The 19,182-nt window shown below is 41.5% G+C and overlaps 1 protein-coding gene across 1 annotated transcript in view; it reads right to left on the reverse strand.

Moving 5' to 3' along the window:
• The window catches only part of DNAI4 (dynein axonemal intermediate chain 4), a 603,028-nt gene that overhangs the window by 488,761 nt on the left and 95,085 nt on the right, over positions 1 to 19,182 (reverse strand). The window contains exon 6 of the mRNA XM_053693220.1: positions 617 to 778. Within this exon, the coding sequence (XP_053549195.1) occupies positions 617 to 778 (162 nt within the window). The remainder of the gene's footprint in view (positions 1 to 616; positions 779 to 19,182) is intronic.

Consider the following 19,182-nt stretch of genomic DNA (forward strand, 5'->3'; position numbering starts at 1 on the left):
GGAGCATTGAAATCATTTTACATAAATAGGCTACAGTCTGACACTTTGCATTTCATGCAGGAACATAAAATGACTAATTACCAGTGTTTTTGATTTTTTGAATTTGGAGGTACTGAGCATGTATAGTGTCTTCTTTGTTGTCTATGAGTAAGGAATACACTGAAAAGCGCGTAGTCTTGCTCTCGTAAGTTAAGGTTTAATCTTCCATGTTTTATATATCCCACAACTAAATGGTCCCTAAGGGGCCAATTTAACAATACATGGATGGACAGGGTTTGCTTCTGCGTCTGCTTCTGCCCAATAGTCCGTGAGTAGGGACTGTCAATCACCCCAGAAAAAACAATGTGTCCGGTGTGATTTTAATCCGCCAGCTAAGAGCTGGTGTAAAGGTTCGGGAGCGGCTCTCTGATGATCGCTGCTTCTTAACTCTTTAGTAAATAAACTTTCACAAAAGGTGGCAATGACAGACACTGTGTGTGTGTGTGTGTGTGGGGGGGGGTGGGGTCGCTGGGATAGGCAGAAGGTTATCCCACAAACTAGATAAGTTTAGAGTTTTAGGAAATATCTAGCAGATGGCTCTTATCTGCCATCAAGCACAAAAAGATGGAAACTCTACCTCCTCTGCCAAATGAGCTCACAGACTTGGTTCCTTTGCTTAACCCTGTTATGCTGCTTTCCGTGCTTGTTTCTCCGATTGTCTTTTCCTTCTCTGCCACCAGTTCAGGTTCTTCATTTGAATTTAATGAGTCATACAAATCCCATGCAGAAGCCATTACACCTAACATAAATAAAACACAAAATATAGAAATGAAATCAGATGTAGTAATAATTTGTTATTTGTTCTGGTAAATATGCACATTGTCTTCCTTACCAAATATAGGTGATTTAAAGGGACACTCAAGTCAAAATTTAACTTTCATGATTCAGATAGAGCAGGCAATTTTAAACAATTTTCCTATTAGTGCAAAGTCTTTTTATATTTACTGAGCATGTGCAAGAATTCACAGAATATACATATATGCATTTGTGATTGGCTGATGGCTGTCACATGATACAGAAGGAGTGGAAATAACCAAAAATCTACTACTCATATGAAGTTAAGACTAAGGTGCTAATTTATTATATGGCGGGCGGACATGATTCGCTGTAGCAAATCATGACCGTCCAAATTTGATAAATGCCGACATTCTTGTGAAATGCTTGTGCAATGCTGCCCACCTGCACATTCCCAGCCAATAGGCTGCTAGCAGGGGTGTCAATCATCCGATCGTATTGAATTGGGATGATTGCAGTCTGCCTTAATAAATCGGCCCCAAAGTGTTGTTGCATTGTCTTTTTATCATGCATTTGTTTATTATGCAAATCTACTGTTTTTACTGGTCCTGTAAGTCAAAGAACGATCGCTTGTATGTTGTTTGTATCACTACTATTGCTACAGAAAGGAAAGCAACCAATTAGATGAATTTGGGCCACAGTCCACCAATGTTTATTAAAGTCTTAGATTTAATTAATTAGGTGCAAGAGGCATATATGTGCAACAATATAAAAAGAGAGAGACAGAACAGTCTCAGCTGAGTGCATCTCTCTCTCTTTTTATATTTATGCAAATTGCTCTTGGGTCTCCCTAAGAGTAAAAGGGGAAACCAGCCGTGGACTCCTTGCACACATGCCCTTAGAGAGATGCGACTGCACCTTACTGACGAGGCCCACAAAAGGCCGAAACGATCGTCTGGGGTTGTTGTTTCTCTTGTTCAGAGAATAATTGCCTGGTATTTCGGTGCTGGACTGTCATTGGGCAGGGTCATACTGATATGCTACAGGATATTTTTTCTCTGTGAAGGGGCATAGTGTGCTAAAAGAGTATACACCCTGAGTGGCACCCTAAAATGAACAGGCACGGAAGTTTTTCTAGGTTTTGTTCTGTCTCAGCTGAGTGCATCTCTCTCTCTATTTATATATATGTGCAACCGCCAATCCGCAGCTATTGCATTGCTGCTTCTGATCGTATCTAGATATGCTTTTTAAACAATGGATACATAGAGAACAAAGCAAACTTGATAATAGAAGTACAATGGAAAGTTGTTTAAAATTGCATGCTCTACCTTAACCAAGAAAGTCTAATTTTGACTTTACTGTCTCTTTAATTTTTAGTATTAAAAACATTCATTTCTAAATTCCAGTCCTCAAGGCAAACAAACAGGCCATATTTTTTCAGGATATCTGATCTAGATCATGGGAGGGGGAAATCAGCTGATCAGTAACTATGGTAATTAACCTGCTGTCACCCAACGTTATCCTGAAAATATGACCTATCAGTGTGCCCTAATGACCGGAATTAAGAAACACTAGTCTAAACTATTACTAAACAAAAATTAAGAAAGGATGTTAATGTGTTGGATGCCTTGAGTTATCATAAAGCATAATTAGGGTCTAAAAAAGACCACTCTCTAGCAACTGTCAACATTATAGAACTGTGAATTTACTAAAACGCGTTGCTTCCATAATATGGTATCCACTGATTGGTGTTTCTATAACAACTGTTAAATTGAAGAGTGTAGTTATGTACATGCCAGTATCACTAAGGCCTAGGATGGCAGATTTTAGGGGCAATGGAAATCACCTTAAATTAAGAAAAAATACAGCATATCTTTTATATTCATTGCTTTTTTTCCAAAAATGCGGAACAAATGGCCTTTTAATGGAAAATGAATGAACAGAATACAGGCAAGAATTGTTTTTTTTAATTTGTTTCTGTGGTTAAATTGTTAATGCCTTTTTTGCAGGTATGTCCTTGTTAGTTGATTGATTATATTATCAGCCAATAAATATGTAAGCTCCAATTTTGTTCTTGGAGAGCCCTGACCCCATTTAAAAAAAAAAAAAAAATATGCTTACCTGATAAATTTCTTTCTTTCCGGGCATGGAGAGTCCACGATGTCATTCCAATTACTAGTGAGATAATCAACTCCTGGCCAGCAGGTGGAGGCAAAGAGCACCCCAGCAAAGCTGTTACGTGTAACTTCCCTTACCCATAATACCCAGTGATTCAGCTGAAGCAAAATGGAAAAAGAAGAAACACAAGGGTGAAAAAGTGCCTGAGGTTTACTAAAAAAAAAACTGGCACATTTAATTTAAAAAGGAGGGCGGGGTCGTGGACTCTACATGCCCAGAAATAAATAAATTTATCAGGTAAGCATACATTTTGTTTCATTTCCTATGGCATGGAGAGTCCACAACATCATTCCAATTACTAGTGGGAACCAATACCCAAGCTAGAGGACATGGAATGTACAGGGAGGGAGAACAAGGCCGGAGGACCTAAACAGAAGGCACCACCGCTTGAAGAACCTTTCTCCCAAAAGAGGCCTCAGCCGAGGCAAAAGTATCAAATTTGTAGAATTTGGAAAAAGTATGCAAAGAGGACCATGTTGCCGCCTTGCAGATCTGTTCCACAGAAGCTTCATTTTTGAAAGCCTAAGAAGAGAAGACAGCTCTAGTGGAATGAGCCATAATTCTCTCAGGAGGCTGCTGTCCAGCAGTCTCATAAGCAAAACTAATCATACTTCTTAACCAGAGGGAAAGAGTAGTAGAAGTGGCCTTCTGGCCCATACGCTTTCCAGAGAAAACAACAAACAGGGCAGAAGATTGCCGAAAATCCTTAGTAGCTTGTAAGTAAAATTTTAGAGCACCCACAACATCCAAGTTATGCAAAAGACGTTCCTTTTGAGAAGAAGGATTAGGACAAAAAGAAGGAACAACAATTTTCTAATTAATGTTTCAATCTGACACCACCTTAGGGAGAAACCACAATTTAGTATGAAGGACTGCCTTATCTACATGAAAAATAAGGTACGGGGAGTCACACTGCAGAGTTGAAAGCTCAGGAACTCTGTGAGTGGAAGAAATAGCAAGAAGAAACAAAACCTTCCAAGATAACAATTTTATATCAACAACATGCATCGGCTCAAACAGAGCCTGCTGCAAAACTTTAAGAACTAGGTTAAGGCTCCAAGGAGGAGCAACAGGTTTAAACACAGGCCAGATTCTGACCAGGGCCTGAATAAAAGCTTGAACATCTGGTAATTCTGCAAGATGTTTATACAAAAGGATAGACAGAGTAGAAATCTGACCTTTCAGAGTACTAACTGACAAACCTTTCTCCAGGCCATCCTGAAGAAAAGATAACATTTGGGGAATCCTCACCCGACTCCAAGAAAAACCTTTAGCTTCACAAGCCTGAAGCATAGTATCAATGACTGCCTCCGAAAAACCACGTCTAGACAGGACTAGGCGTTCAATCTCCAAGCAGTCAGCTTCAGAGAATCTAGATTTGGATGGAGGAAAGGACCCTGAATTAGAAGGTCTTTCCTCAGATGTAACCTCCAAGGTGGAAGAGATGAAATCTTTAGCAGATCCACAAACCAGATCCTGCGAGGCCAGACAGGAGCTATTAAAATCAGAGAAGCTCTCTTCTGCTTGATACTCGTGGAAGGAGAGCAAACGGAGTAAACAAGTATGCTAGCCCGAAATCCCAAGGGACCGCCAGAGCATCTATCAGGGCGGCCTGATGATCTCTTGACCTTGAACCGTACTTTGGAAGCATGGCATTTTGACGAGACGCCATTACATCCAACTCCGGAACCCCTCAACTGAGGGTTATCCTGGAAAACACTTCCGGATGGAGAGCCCGATCCCCGAGATGAAAAGTCTGTCTGCTCAGAAAATCTGCCTCCCAATTGTCCACTGGAATGTGGATGGCAGATAGGATACAATTGTTTCTCTCTGGTGGTTAATGTAAGCCACTGAGGTGATGTTGTCCAACTGGAATCTGATAAACCGGACTAAAGATAATTGAGGCCACGCTGTCAAGGCATTGAAGATTGCTCTCAACTCCAAGATGTATATGGGAAGAGAAGACTCTTCCCGAGACCACAGGCCTTGAGCATTTAGATAACCCCAAACGGCTCCCCACAGGCTGGCGTCCGTAGTCACAATCACCCAGGAAGGTCTCAGGAAGCAAGTGCCAGAGACAGATGTTCCTGTGAAATCCACCACGAGAGAGTCCTTTGTTAGGGGGTCCAGATTTATCCTCTGCTATAAATCTGAATGGTCTCCGTTCCATTGACGGAGCATGCAAAGTTGCAGCAGTTGCAGATGGAACCGAGCAAAGGGAATGATGTCCATGGAAGCCACCATCAGACCAATCACCTCCATGCATTGAGCCACTGATGGACGAAAAGCAGACTGAAGGGAAAGGCAGGAAGCAAGAAGTTTTGATTTTCTGACCTCGTCAGGAAAATCTTCATGGACAGGGAATATATGATTGTCCCTAGGAAACACTTTTGTAGTTGGAACTAGAGAACTCTTTTCCAGATTCACCCGTGGGAACGTAGAAAAGACAACAACATCTCTGTATGAGATTTTGCTAGTTGAAAAGATGACGCCTGAACCAAGATGTCATCTAGATAAGGTGCCACAGCAATTCCCTGGGATATGATCACTGCTAATAGGGCTCCCAGAACCTTTGTGAATATTCTGGGAGCTGTGGCAAGAACAAATGGAAGGGCAATAAACTGGAAATGTATGTCCAGAAAGGCAAACCTTAGAAACTGGTAATGATCCTTGTGAATGGAAACGTGTAAATACGCGTCCTTCAGGTCTATGGTCGTCATGAACTAACCTTCCTGGATCAATGGAAGAAAGGAACGATTAGTTTCCATCTTGAAAGACGGAGCCCTGAGGAATTTGTTGAGACTCTTTAGATCTAGGATGGGAACCACAAATAGATTTGAATAGAATCCTAGACCTTGTTCCTTTAGAGGGACTGGTACAATAACTCCCAGGGAGGATAGGTCCTTTACGCAATTTAAGAAGGCCTCCCTCTTTACCTGGTTTGAAGATAGACTTGACAGAAGAAATCTTCCCCTTGGTGGGTAAGTCTTTAATCCTATTTTGTAACCTTGGGATACTATGTCCACAGCCCATGGATCTGGGACATCCCGTATCCAAGCCTGTCAAAAAAGAGAAAGCCTGCCCCCCACCTGATCCAAGATCAAATTGGGGCGGAGTTAGAGTCAGCAAAAGTCTTTTTGTTTTGTTTTCCCTTGTTCCAGGGCTAGCTGGATTTCCAAGTGGACCTGGATTGGTCTGGTTTGGAAGAGGAGGATTTCTGTCCTTTGTAGTTGTAAAAGGAACGAAAATTAGAATTCTGAAGACCCTTAGGTTATTTTTCTTGTCCTGAGGTAGGAAAGATCCCTTTCCACCCGTAATTTTGGAAATTATTTCTGCTAGACCAGGACCAAAGAGAGTTTTACCCTTATAAGGTAAAGCCAAAAGTTTGGCCTTTGAAGATACATCAGCCGACCAAGATTTTAGCCACAGAGCTCTGTGAGCTAGGACAGTGAAGCTAGATATCTTAGCTCCCAGTCTAATTACCTGCATGTTGTCATCGTAATGGCCAGTTTAAGAGCTTTGATCCTATACTGGATCTCCTCTACCGTAGTCTCTTCTGATATCAGATCAGATAAGGCATCGCACCAATAAGATGCTGCTCCCGCAACCGTGGCAATACCTGCCGCAGGTTGCCACTGTAATCCTTGATGGATGTACATCTTTAAGTAAGCCTCAAGCTTCTTATCCATTGGATCATTAAAAGAACAACTATCCTCTATAGGAATGCTAGTTCTTTTAGCGAGAGTAGAGATAGCTCCCTCTACTATAGGTACAGTGTGCCATGAGTCCTGAATGGAGTCAGCAACAGGGAACATCTTTTTAAAAACAGGGGAAGGGGGAAACGGAATTCCTGGCTTATCCCATTCCTGAGCTATAACATCATACATCTTGTCTGGAACAGGAAAAACATCCTCAGACGTTGGAGAATCATAAACTCTATTAAGTTTAGAGGACTTCTTGGGGTTGATAGCAACCGAAGGTTCAGAGTCGTTCAAGGTAGCTAGAACCTTCTTCAGAAGTAACCGGAGATGTTCAACCTTAAATCTAAAATTCACTTCTTCAGATTCAGAAGATTTTTCTCCCATATTATTAGAGTCTGAGATATTATCTTAAGAAGCTACTGAAGTATCTTTTTCATCAGACATCTAAGAAAGGTTGACTTAGAGTCAGAAACAGCAGGCAAATGTTTAGATTTCCTTTTACGCTTACCCGAAGAAGGGAAAGCAAAGCCGCAGGTACTGCAGAAGTAATCTGAGCAGCAAAATCCCCGGGTACATAAACACCCCAAGGGGGATGAGAGGTACCAGAAGGCACAGAATAATAAACAACTAAGGCTTGGGACGTTTGAGGAGAAAGCTGAGGCATGTCACGCACAGCAGAATCTTGAAAGATACTTGGCACAGAAGGGAGTAACTTGTCTTTAAATTTTAAAGTTTTAGCTAAACATGAGGAGCAAAATTGCATTGGTAGGACAATTTGAGCCTCTAAGCATAGTAAGCACTTATCCATAGAGATAGGCTGATCTACTTCTGATTCCATAGCTGCAGGATTCCTTAATAAAAACAGAATTAGAATGCAAAATAATAATTTCCAAATTTTAATATATAGGCACAAAGTACAGAGGGCAAAATAGAAAGCAAAAACAGCAATCTCAGATTGCCTGAGGCTCCTACCAGACAGAATTGACACCCCACTATCAAAAGGAAGCGACTCTCTTCTGCAGAGATCTGCCCCTCTATAGCAAAATGATCTGCTAGATGAGGAACGATAATCTCAAAGCCGACACTGATCCTCTACGTAGTAACAACACCTTAAGCTCCGCTCCGACCTGCTAAGTCTAAACGGAAGTGCGGGCCTCACTCTACGAGCAGAAGAAATAGCAACCAAAAACAAAACTTTCCAAGATAACAACTTAATATCTATGGAATGCATGGGTTCAAACGGAACCCCTTGAAGAACATTAAGAACTAAATTCAAACTCCAGGGTGGAGCAATTGGTCTAAATACAGGCTTGATTCTGGTCAGAGCCTGACAAAAAGACTGAATGTCTGGAACATCTGCCAAACGTTTGTGTATTAAAATCGACAAGGCAGAAATTTGTCCCTTTAAGGAACTAACTTGCAGATAACCCTTTCTCCAATCCCTCTTGGAGAAAAGATAAAATCCTGGGAATCCTAACTCTACTCCATGAGAAGCCCTTGGATTCGCACCAATAAAGATATTTACGCCATATCTTATGGTAGATCTTTCAAGTAACAGGCTTACATGCCTGAATCAAAGTATCAATGACCGAATCAGAGAACCCCCGCTCAGATAAAATTAAGCGTTCAATCTCCAAGCAGTCAATTGCAGAGAAACTAGATTTGGGTGTTGGAAGGGTCCCTGAATGAGAAGGTTCTACTTCAATGGAAGCTTCCACGGTGGCAGAGAAGACATGTCCACTAGATCTGCATACCAAGTCCTGCGAGGCCACGCAGGTGCGATTAGAATTACTGAAGCCCTCTCCTGCTTGATCCGAGCAATCACCCGGGGCAGGACAGCAAACGGTGGAAACACATAAGCTAGGTTGAACGACCAAGGCACTGCCAAGGCATTTATCAGTTCGGCCTGAGGATCCCTTGACCTGGATCCGTATCTTGGGAGTTTGGCGTTCTGACGAGATGCCATCAAATCCAACTCCGGTCTGCCCCATCTGAAGATCAGAGTGGCAAAGACCTCCGGGTAGAGTTCCCATTCCCCCGGATGAAACGTCTGTCTGCTTAAAAAGTCAGCTTCCCAGTTGTCCACTCCTGGGATGTAGATTGCTGACAGATAACAAGAGTAGGCCTCCGCCCACCGAATTATCTTTGATACTTCTGTCATCGCTAAGGAACTCCTTATTCCTCCCTGATGATTGATGTAAGCCACAGTCGTGATGTTGTCCGACTGAAAGCAGATGAATTTGGCCGAGGCCAACTGAGGCCACGCCTGAAGCGCATTGAATATGGCTCTCAATTCCAGAATATTGATTGGAAGAATTGACTCCGACTGAGTCCACACACCCTGAGCCTTCAGGGAATTCCAGACCGCACCCCAACCTAGAAGGCTGGCGTCCGTCGTCACTATCACCCATGAGGGTCTGCGGAAGCACGTCCCTTGGGACAGATGATCCTGAGACAACCACCAAAGAAGAGAGTCTCTTGTCTCCTGATCCAGATATATCTGAGGAGACAAATTTGCATAATTTCCATTCCACGGTCTGTGCATGCTCAGCTGTAGTGGTCTGAGATGAAAGCGAGCAAACAGAACGATGTTCATTGCCGCCACCATCAATCCAATTACCTCCATGCACTGGGCCACTAATTGCCGAGGATTGGACTGAAGGGCTCGGCATGTATTCAGAATCTTTAACTTTCTGACCTCTGTCAAGAAAATTTTCATGGATATGGAATCTATTAGAGTTCCCAGGAAGGGAACCTTGGTCTGTGGAATTAATGAACTCTTTTCTAGATTCACCTTCCACCTGTGAGTCCTCAGAAAGGACAGAACCATGTCCGTATGAGACTTTGTCAGATGGTAGGATGACGCCTGGATTAGAATATCATCCAGATAAGGAGCCACTGCAATACCCCGCGGCCTGAGAACCGCTAGAAGGGACCCTAGAACCTTTGTGAAGATGCTGGGTGCTGTGGCCAACCCGAAGGGAAGAGCCACGAACTGAAAATGTTTGTCCAGGAAGGCAACCTTAGGAACTGATGATGATCCCTGTGGATAGGACCCTGTGGACCCTCCTGGCAGGATTGTTCGAAGAGTCTCCATCTTGAAGGATGGGACTCTGAGAAACTTGTTTAGACTTTTTAGATCTAAAATTGGTCGAAACGTGCCCTTTTTTTTGGGGACCACGAAAAGATTTGAGTAAAACCACTGCCCCTGTTCCGGGGCAACAGGACGAATTACTCCCATAGTACTGAGGTATTTTACACAACGTAAGAACACCTCTCTTTTTATCTGGTCTACAGACAATCCCCCTTGGGAGAGAATTTTTGAATTCCAGTTGATACCCTTGGGACACGATTTCCAGCGTCCAGGGGTCCTGAACATCTCATACCCAAGCCTGGGCAAAGAGAGAAAGGCTGCCCCCTACTAGATCCGGTCCTGGATCGGGGGCCTCCCCTTCATGCTGTTTTGGTAGCAGCAGCGGGCTTCTTGGGTTGTTTACCCTTGTTCCAAGTCTGGTTGGGTCTCCAGACGGACTTGGTCTGGGCAAAATTCCCTTCCTGCTTGGCGGAAGACGAGGAAGAAGAGGGGACTCCTTTAAAGTTCCGAAAGGAACGAAAATTATTTTGTTTACCCCTCAGTTTAGTAGTTCTATCCTGAGGTAGGAGATGACCCTTACCTCCCGTGAAATTATTTCCTTCAAGTCAGGCCCGAATAGGGTTTTCCCCTTGAAAGGAATAGCCAAAAGCTTTGACTTAGATGACACATCAGCAGACCAAGATTTTAACCATAGCGCTCTACGCACTAAAATAGCAAATCCAGCATTCTTAGCCGCCAATTTAGCAATCTGAAAGGCGGCATCAGTAATAAGAGCCTTAATTCTATCTAAGATATCCTCTAAGGGAGTCTCAGTCTTAAGAGACTCTTCTAAAGCATCAAACCAGAAGGCTGCCACAGTGGTAACTGGAACAATGCAGGCCGTTGGTTGTAAGAAGAAACCCTGATGAATAAACATTTTTTTTAGAAGACCCTCCAATTTATCCATAGGGTCTTTAAAAGCACAACTGTCTTCAATAGGAATAGTTGTATGCTTCGCCAGGGTAGATATAGCTCCCTCCACCTTAGGGACTGTTTGCCACGAGTCCCGAACAGTGTCAGATATGGGATACATCTTCTTGAAATTAGGAGAGGGTGAGAACGGAATACTCGGTCTATCCCATTCCCTCTTAATAATCTCAGAGATTCTTTTTGGAACCGGAAAAACATCAGTGTAGGTAGGTACCTCTAAGTATTTGTCCATCTTACACAATTTCTCTGGTGGCACCACAATAGGGTCACAGTCATCCAGAGTCGCACCTCCCGAAGTAACAGGCGGAGGTGTTCAAGCTTAAAATTTAAAGGACATGGTGTCCGAGTCTGGCTGAGGTACCACACTTCCCGAATCGGAAAGTTCCCCCTCAGACAAAAGTTCCCTGACCCCCAAATCAGATCCCTGTGAGGGTACATCGGAAATAGCTAATAAAGCATTAGAGGACTCAGTATTCACATTGACTTCTGTCCTACTGCGTTTACCCTGTAACACTGGCAACTTAGATAATACCTCTGTAAGGGTAGTTGACATAACTGTAGCCATATCCTGCAGAGTAAAAGAATTAGACACGGTTGAAAAACCAGGCGTCGCTTGGGTGGGCGTTAAAGGATGTGACGCTTGGGGAGAAGTTAGCGGTATACCCTGATTCTCCTCAGACTGAGAATCATCTTTAGACACATTTTCATTACATAAAATCTGTGCTTTGCACTGCAAGGCCCTCTCAGTACACAAGGGACAAAAAGTTAGAGGGGGTTCCACAGTGGCATCTAAACACATAGAGCAAGGAGTTTCCTCCTCAGTGTCAGACATGTTAAACAGATTGGCAATCTTATAATAGTCATTCTTTTATTAAAAAAATTGAACTCTGAATTAAATTATAGTCAAAAGTTAATGCAGAAAAAACTACTGTACTGCGCCTTTAAATTTCAAAAGCGCAACTATTTTTCTGAGACGTTTAAAAATGTGTTTTTAGCAGTAAAATGTATTTGGAAGTGTTCAAAAACTCTCTAACAATATTGCATCCACTTGCTGAAATATGGTAAACCAATATAATAACGATGTTAACAATTAAAATATGTATTATCACTAATTAGGCCCCTGCACCACGCAACAGCTCTGCTGTAGCGCCTACCTGCCCCCGAATGTGACTGCTGCTGCTCGAGAAGCTATTCAGGCCCTTTTGAAGTCCGAAAAACTTAGGCCTCACCAGAGAACAGGACTCTGTCGCCCATGCGATGCAGCTGAACTGCACGTCTGAGCGCGCAAAATATGCAAGCTCGGTATAACCCGCATGGGTCACAACAAAAAATAAACATGTCCCCTAAGCATAAGCCATGTGCCCTCAAATATATCTCTATATAGCAAATGAAAACCCTGCACAATATGTCAGATCACAAAGCCATGTGCCTCTCATAACATGACTGTTTTGAAACAGAATCGGAACTCCCAGCGTCAAAGCCCCTCTTTATCAGACAAAAAATCTTTTACATAGTTTGGTAATAAAGAGAAAGGGATTCCAGGTACACCATTTCTTTACATATAGTGCATACTGCTTACCCCTCCCCATAAAATGTTAGCCTGTTCTGTGCATCAAGTCTCCCCAGAAACAAAAAGACTGAACATACCTCAAAGTTGCTTGTAGCAACACACCGGTCTCCACCCTGAAGATTTTCTTACACTACTTTCAGCAGCTGTGGGAACCATCATGGATCTTAGAAAACGTTTGCTAAGATAATCAACATCAGGGCAGGAAGATTCCTCACTTTCCCTGAGAAAAATAGTACTCACTAGCACCATTTGAAAATAAAAAACTTCTTGATTGAAGAAACTAAACTAACACCTCACTTTACCTCTCCCTATTACTATACAGGCAAAGAGAATGACTGGGGGTGGAGGGAAGGGAGGAGCTATATATACAGCTCTGCTGTGGTGCTCTTTGCCACTTCCTGTTAGCAGGAGGTTAATATCCCACAAGTAAGGATGAAATCTGTGGATTCGTCATATCTTATAGAAGAAAGGGATACCCAGGCTCTCCCATTCCTTAGCAATAATCTCTGTAGCCCTATCTGGTACAGGAATACTTCCGCCATTGTCAGGGTTTCTATCTAGTTGGCGTACTTCTCCTTTAATTTATCTACTAGTTTCAATTGGACCGCCCACTTTACCTTTATAGGTACCCTTTGCACTATGGATTGTGCTTAGTGTTTTGTTAGCTGTGTATACTAGCAGCTGCTTCTACTTGAGCCATTTGTGTGGATTACAATTTGTGTATTCATTCTGCCTTCTAACCTTTTCTTCCAATCTCTTTCCGAAGTTACCAAGGAGTCTACCAAGATTCAGCAAACAAACAGCCTTTCTGGATCCTTGTTTAGCCTTTTCTTATGGTTGTTAAAACCACCACTGCAGCTACTCACAATACCGGAGCTTAAGAGAACTATTCACCTATCTTCATCATCCTAATTGCAGGTCTCCTCTTAACTGAACTTACCTTATCTCTGTGTGTACAATATCTCTTCCAGCTGATTTTCTCTGCATATAAAAAAGCCGACAACAGCTGCCGATGACGTCACCCAGCAACCCGGAATAACGGAAGCTACTTCCAGCACAGCAAAAACATAATTTATGTAAGAACTTACCTGATAAATTCATTTCTTTCATATTAGCAAGAGTCCATGAGCTAGTGACGTATGGGATATACATTCCTACCAGGAGGGGCAAAGTTTCCCAAACCTTAAAATGCCTATAAATACACCCCTCACCACACCCACAATTCAGTTTAACGAATAGCCAAGAAGTGGGGTGATAAGAAAAAAGTGCGAAAGCATATAAAATAAGGAATTGGAATAATTGTGCTTTATACAAAAAAATCATAACCACCACAAAAAAAGGGCGGGCCTCATGGACTCTTGCTAATATGAAAGAAATGAATTTATCAGGTAAGTTCTTACATAAATTATGTTTTCTTTCATGTAATTAGCAAGAGTCCATGAGCTAGTGACGTATGGGATAATGACTACCCAAGATGTGGATCTTTCCACACAAGAGTCACTAGAGAGGGAGGGATAAAATAAAGACAGCCAATTCCTGCTGAAAATAATCCACACCCAAAATAAAGTTTAATGAAAAACATAAGCAGAAGATTCAAACTGAAACCGCTGCCTGAAGTACTTTTCTACCAAAAACTGCTTCAGAAGAAGAAAATACATCAAAATGGTAGAATTTGGTAAAAGTATGCAAAGAGGACCAAGTTGCCGCTTTGCAAATCTGATCAATCGAAGCTTCATTCCTAAACGCCCAGGAAGTAGAATGAGCTGTAATCCTATGAGGCGGAGTCTTACCCGACTCAACATAGGCAAGATGAATTAAAGATTTCAACCAAGATGCCAAAGAAATGGCAGAAGTTTTCTGGCCTTTCTAAAACCGGAAAAGATAACAAATAAACTAGAAGTCTTTCGGAAAGACTTAGAAGCTTCAACATAATATTTCAAAGCTCTAATAACATCCAAAGAATGCAACGATTTCTCCTTAGAATTCTTAGGATTAGGACATAATGAAGGAACCACAATGTCTCTACTAATGTTGTTGGAATTCACAACTTAGGTAAAAATTCAAAAGAAGTTCGCAACACCGCCTTATCCTGATGAAAAATCAGAAAAGGAGACTCACAAGAAAGAGCAGATAATTCAGAAACTCTTCTGGCAGAAGAGATGGCCAAAAGGAACAAAACTTTCCAAGAAAGTAATTTAATATCCAATGAATGCATAGGTTCAAATGGAGGAGCTTGAAGAGCCCCCAGAACCAAATTCAAACTCCAAGGAGGAGAAATTGACTTAATGACAGGCTTTATACGAACCAAAGCTTGTACAAAACAATGAATATCAGGAAGAATGGCAATCTTTCTGTGAAAAAGAACAGAAAGAGCAGAGATTTGACCTTTCAAGGAACTTGCGGACAAACCCTTATCTAAACCATCCTGAAGAAACTGTAATATTCTCGGTATTCTAAAAGAATGCCAAGAAAAATGATGAGAAAGACACCAAGAAATATAAGTCTTCCAGACTCTATAATATATCTCTCTGGATACAGATTTACGAGCCTGTAACATAGTATTAATCACAGAGTCAGAGAAACCTCTTTGACCAAGAATCAAGCGTTCAATCTCCATACCTTTAAATTTAAGGATTTCAGATCCTGATGGAAAAAAGGACCTTGAGACAGAAGGTCTGGGCTTAATGGAAGAGTCCACGGTTGGCAAGAGGCCATCCGGACAAGATCCGCATACCAAAACCTGTGAGGCCATGCCGGAGCTACCAGCAGAACAAACGAGCATTCCTTCAGAATCTTGGAGATTACTCTTGGAAGAAGAACTAGAGGCGGAAAGATATAGGCAGGATGATACTTCCAAGGAAGTGATAATGCATCCACTGCCTCCGCCTGAGGATCCCGGGATCTGGACAGATACCTGGGAAGTTTCTTGTTTAGATGAGAAGCCATCAGATCTATTTCTGGAAGTTCCCACATTTGAACAATCTGAAGAAATACCTCTGGGTGAAGAGACCATTCGCCCGGATGCAACGTTTGGCGACTGAGATAATCCGCTTTCCAATTGTCCATACCTGGGATATGAACCGCAGAGATTAGACAGGAGCTGGATTCCGCCCAAACCAAAATTCGAGATACTTCTTTCATAGCCAGAGGACTGTGAGTCCCTCCTTGATGATTGATGTATGCCACAGTTGTGACATTGTCTATCTGAAAACAAATGAACAACTCTCTCTTCAGAAGAGGCCAAGACTGAAGAGCTCTGAAAATTGCACGGAGTTCCAAAATATTGATCGGAAATCTCACCTCCTGAGATTCCCAAACCCCTTGTGCCGTCAGATACCCCCACACAGCTCCCCAACCTGTAAGACTTGCATCTGTTGAGATTATAGTCCAGGTGGGAAGAACAAAGAAGCCCCCTGAACTAAACGATGGTGATCTGTCCACCATGTCAGAGAGTGTCGTAAAATCGGTTTAAAGATATTAATTGAGATATCTTTGAGTAATCCCTGCACCATTGGTTCAGCATACAGAGCTGAAGAGGTCGCATGTGAAAACGAGCAAAGGAGATCGCATCTGATGCGGCAGTCCTAAGACCCAACATTTCCATGCATAAGGCTACCAAAGGGAATGATTGTGACTGAAGGTTTTGACAAGCTGATATCAATGTTAAACTTCTCTTGTCTGACAAGGACAGAGTCATAGACACTGAATCTATCTAGGAACCTAAAAAGGTTACCCTTGTCTGAGGAATCAATGAACTGATTGGTAAATTGATCCTCCAACCATGAACTTGAAGAAACAACACAAGTCGATTCGTATGAGATTCTTCGAAAATGAGAAGACTGAGCAAGTACCAAGATATCGTCCAAATAAGGAAATACCAAAACCCTATTCTCTGATTACAGAAAGAAGGGCACCGAAAACCTTTGAAAAAAATTCTTGGAACTGAGGCTAGGCCAAACGGTAGAGCCAAAAAACTGGTAATGCTTGTCTAAAAAGAGAATCTCAGACACTAAAAATGATCTGGATGAATCGGAATATGCAGATACACATCCTGTAAATCTATTGTAGACATATAATGCCCTTGCTAAACAAAAGGCAGGATAGTCCTACAGTAACCATCTTGAATGTTGGTATCCTAACATAACGATTCAATAATGATAGATCCGGAACTGGTCTGAAGGAATTGACCTTCTTTGGTACAATGAAGAGATAAAATAAAACCCCAGCCCCTGTTCCAGAACTGGAACTGGCATAAATACTCCAGCCAACTCTAGATCTGAAACACATTTCAGAAAAGCTGAGCCTTTGCTGTGTTAACTGGGACACGGGAAAGAAAAGAATCTCTTAGCAGGAGGCCTTAACTTGAAGCCAATTCTGTACCTTTCTGAAACAATGTTTCTGAAACCAGAGATTAAGAACGGAATTGATCCAAATTTCTTTGAAGAAAACGTAATCTGCCCCATACCAGCTGAGCTGGAATAAGGGCCGCACCTTCATAGGTACTTAGGAGCTGGCTATAGGTTTCTATAAGGCTTGGATATATTCCAAACTGGAAATAGTTTCCAAACTGATACCGCTCCTGAGGATGAAGGATCAGGCTTTTGTTCCTTGTTGTGAGAAAAGGAACGAAAATGATTATTTACCCTGGAAAGAAAGGGAAAGCAAAGTTGACTTAGAAGACATGTCAGCATTCCAAGTTTAATCCATAAAGCTTTTCTAGCTAAAATAGCTAGAGACATATACCTGACATCAACTCTAATGATATCAAAAGATGGTATCACCAATAAAATTATTAGCATGTTATAGAATAATAATAATGCTATAAAATTATGATCTGTTACTTGTTGCGCTAAAGCTTCTAACCAAAAAGTTGAAGCTGCAGCAACATCCGCTAAAAATATAGCAGGTCTAAGAAGATTACCTGAACATAAGTAAGCTTTTCTTAGAAAGGATTCAATTTTCCTATCTAAAGGATCCTTAAATGAAGTACTATCTGCCGTAGGAATAGTAGTACATTAGCAGGAGTAGAGACAGCCCCATAACCTTAGGGATTTTTGTCCCAAAAAACTCTAATCTGTCAGATGGCACAGGATATAATTTGCTTAAACGTCTAGAAGGAGTAAATAAATTACCCAAATTATTCCATTCCCTGGAAATTACTTCAGAAATAGCATCAGGGAGATAAAATACTTCTGGAATAACTACAGGAGATTTAAAAACCTTATTTAAACGTTTACATTTAGCATCAAGAGGACCAGAATCCTCTATTTCTAATGCAAATAACACTTCTTTAAGTAAAGAACGAATAAATTCCATCTTGAACAAATACAAAGATTTATAAGCATCAACCTCTGAGACAGAAACCTCTGAACCAGAAGAACCATTATCAGTATCAGAATGATGATGTTCATTTAAAAATTCATCTGAAAAAAGAGAAGTTTTAAAATACTTTTATGTATACTAGAAGGAGAAATAACAGACATAGCCTTCTTAATGGATTTAAAAATAAAATCTCTTATGTTATCAGGAACACTCTGAAAATTAGATGTTGACGGAACAGCAACAGGTAATGTAACAGTACTAAAGGAAATTTTATCTGCATTAATAAGTTTGACATGACATGCAATACAAATAACAGCTGGAGAAACAGATACCAAAAGTTTATAGCAGATACACTTAGCTTGGTAGCTCCAGCACTGTGCAGTGATTTTCCTGAAGTATCTTCTGACTCAGTTGCAACGTGGAACATCTTGCAATATGTAAAAGAAAAAAACAACATATAAAGCAAAATTGATCAAATTCCTTAAATGACAGTTTCAGGAATGGGAAAAAAAATGCCAGTGAACAAGCTTCTAGCAACCAGAAGCAATAAATAATGAGACTTAAATAATGTGGAGACAAAAATGACGCCCATATTTTTTAGCGCCAAAAAAGACGCCCACATTATTTGGCGCCTAAATGCTTTTGGCGCCAAAAATGACGCCACATCCGGAACGCCGACATTTTTGACGCAAAAAAAACGTCAAAAAATGACGCAACTTCCGGAGACACGTATGACGCCGGAAACAGAAAAAAATTTTTGCGCCAAAAAAGTCCGCGCCAAGAATGACGCAATAAAATGAAGCATTTTCTGCCCCCGCGAGCCTAACAGCCCACAGGGAAAAAGTCAAATTTTTTAAGGTAAGAAAAAATGATTGAAACAAATGCATTTATCCCAAATATGAAACTGACTGTCTGAAAAATAAGGAATGTTGAACATTCTGAGTCAAGGCAAATAAATGTTTGAATACATATATTTAGAACTTTATAAATAAAGTGCCCAACCATAGCTTAGAGTGTCACAGAAAATAAGATTTACTTACCCCAGGACACTCATCTACATGTTTGTAGAAAGCCAAACCAGTACTGAAACGAGAATCAGCAGAGGTAATGGTATATATAAGAGTATATCGTCGATCTGAAAAGGGAGGTAAGAGATGAATCTCTACGACCGATAACAGAGAACCTATGAAATAGACCCCGTAGAAGGAGATCACTGCATTCAAATAGGCAATACTCTCCTCACATCCCTCTGACATTCACTGCACGCTGAGAGGAAAACCGGGCTCCAACTTGCTGCGGAGCGCATATCAACGTAGAATCTAGCACAAACTTACTTCACCACCTCCATCGGAGGCAAAGTTTGTAAAACTGAATTGTGGGTGTGGTGAGGGGTGTATTTATAGGCATTTTAAGGTTTGGGAAACTTTGCCCCTCCTGGTAGGAATGTATATCCCATACGTCACTAGCTCATGGACTCTTGCTAATTACATGAAAGAAACTCCTCCTCCTTTTGCATTTACTCCCGGCTGCTTGCCACATAAGGATTCAGTAAGTTCTATCTCTGCTCCTCTCAC

The sequence above is a fragment of the Bombina bombina genome, chromosome 10, assembly GCF_027579735.1.
Source record: "Bombina bombina isolate aBomBom1 chromosome 10, aBomBom1.pri, whole genome shotgun sequence".
Lineage (NCBI taxonomy): Eukaryota > Metazoa > Chordata > Amphibia > Anura > Bombinatoridae > Bombina > Bombina bombina.